The 1,416-nt window shown below is 73.0% G+C and overlaps 1 protein-coding gene across 3 annotated transcripts in view; it reads right to left on the bottom strand.

Moving 5' to 3' along the window:
* The window catches only part of NAV1 (neuron navigator 1), a 195,497-nt gene that overhangs the window by 123,233 nt on the left and 70,848 nt on the right, over nt 1–1,416 (bottom strand). For all 3 annotated transcript variants that reach the window (XM_019638044.1, XM_019638045.1, XM_019638046.1), the window contains exon 4: nt 610–1,395. In XM_019638044.1, coding sequence (XP_019493589.1) covers nt 610–1,395 — 786 coding nt within the window. The remainder of the gene's footprint in view (nt 1–609; nt 1,396–1,416) is intronic.

Below are 1,416 nucleotides of genomic sequence, written 5' to 3'. Positions count from 1 at the left end.
AGGTTTGGGCCCGAGCCGGCGGAGGCACAGGACGCGCGTCCAGATGCGTGCAGCTGGCTGCCGGCCCGCCCGCTGGCCCCAGACGGTCCCCTTGCCAGAAGCCCACACCCGGGATATCCGACCCGGGCTCCCACTGGAGACCCGCAGAGGAAGTGGGGCCCCAGCTCCGCTCACATCTGCTTTCCGCACAGCTGTCCTCCGGCCCCGCGCTCCCCCGCGCTCCCCTAGCAAAGCCGGACGCGCGGACCCAGTGCAGACCGCAGCCCCACCGAGGTCCCCACCAGCCCCGGACAGTGCCCACTGGGGTGCTGGGTTTAACTGGAAGCAAAGGCGCCGCTTCTGAGCACCCACGGCCCCCACCCATTGTGCAGCCTCACCTCAGGCCGCAGCAGGGCCCGGGCTGGCTCCTGGTGACGTTTGGAAGAAGGTGCACTTCAGCCACGCGCACCTGGAGGTGCGCCAGCCCCGCACATCTGGGCGCGATGCCCGCCCACCCGAGATCTGGACGGCAGGACCGGGAGGGGGCGGCGGGGGGGCGCGCTCCCCCTCACCTTGTCTCGCGGCTGGCGAGGAGAAAGCGGGGCGGGGCGGGGCGGGGGCCGCACTCACCCAGCATCTGGCTGAAAAGCAGCTGCTCCAGGTCCCCCAGCACCGTCACCACGAGCTCGGGGTCCACCTTGAGGAAGGCGCGCTCCTCCGGGCCCTTGGCGGAGGGCAGCGCCGCGGAGCCCTTCTGCGCCTTGGCCTTGCTGGAGAGCAGCTCGTCGTCCGACCTGCCGTCGTCGCTCACGGCCGCCTCCGGAGCCTTGCTGAGCGGCTTGACCTCGGCGTAGGGGCCGCGCGGGATGCGGCTCGGCTTGCCCAGGCTGGGCGCCAGCGGGGCCAGGGGGGTCTTGGCGCCGCCCGCGGGGCCTCCCTTGGCCTGGAACAGCGAGTGCTCCGACTTGGACAGCGTCTTGGACATGAGCGGGGCCTCGCGGCCTTTGGAGCCCCCCTTGCCCAAGCCCTTGGGCGCCTTGGCCATGTCGTCGCTCCACTCCGGCTCGTACAGCTGCAGCTTCTTCTCCGAGTCCGTGAGGAACGACAGGTTGGTGAGCGACTTCTGCTTGCGCAGGTTGGAGGCGGGCGGCCCGCCGGGCACCCGGCCGTCCACGCTGCCGGACTTGAAGACCCTCAGCTCCGCCGCGCTGGCCTTGGCCACGCCGCCGCCGCCGCCGGGCGCCTTGGCGCGCTTGGGCAGCATGCCTCTGCCGTCCGCCGCCTTCCTGCCCGCGCCCCGGGGCTCCTCGGCGCCCTCGCCGCCGCCGCCGCCGCTCAGCTCCACCTCGGGCTGCGCGCTCTTGACGCCGCTGCCCAGCATTCTGCCTGCGAGGAGCGCATGGACGATCCGCGCGTCTGCGGGCAAGGGGCGGGGAG

Source organism: Hipposideros armiger, unplaced genomic scaffold, assembly GCF_001890085.2.
Source record: "Hipposideros armiger isolate ML-2016 unplaced genomic scaffold, ASM189008v1 scaffold_37, whole genome shotgun sequence".
Taxonomy (NCBI): Eukaryota; Metazoa; Chordata; class Mammalia; order Chiroptera; family Hipposideridae; genus Hipposideros; species Hipposideros armiger.
This window is presented reverse-complemented; position numbering and strand designations above follow the sequence as displayed.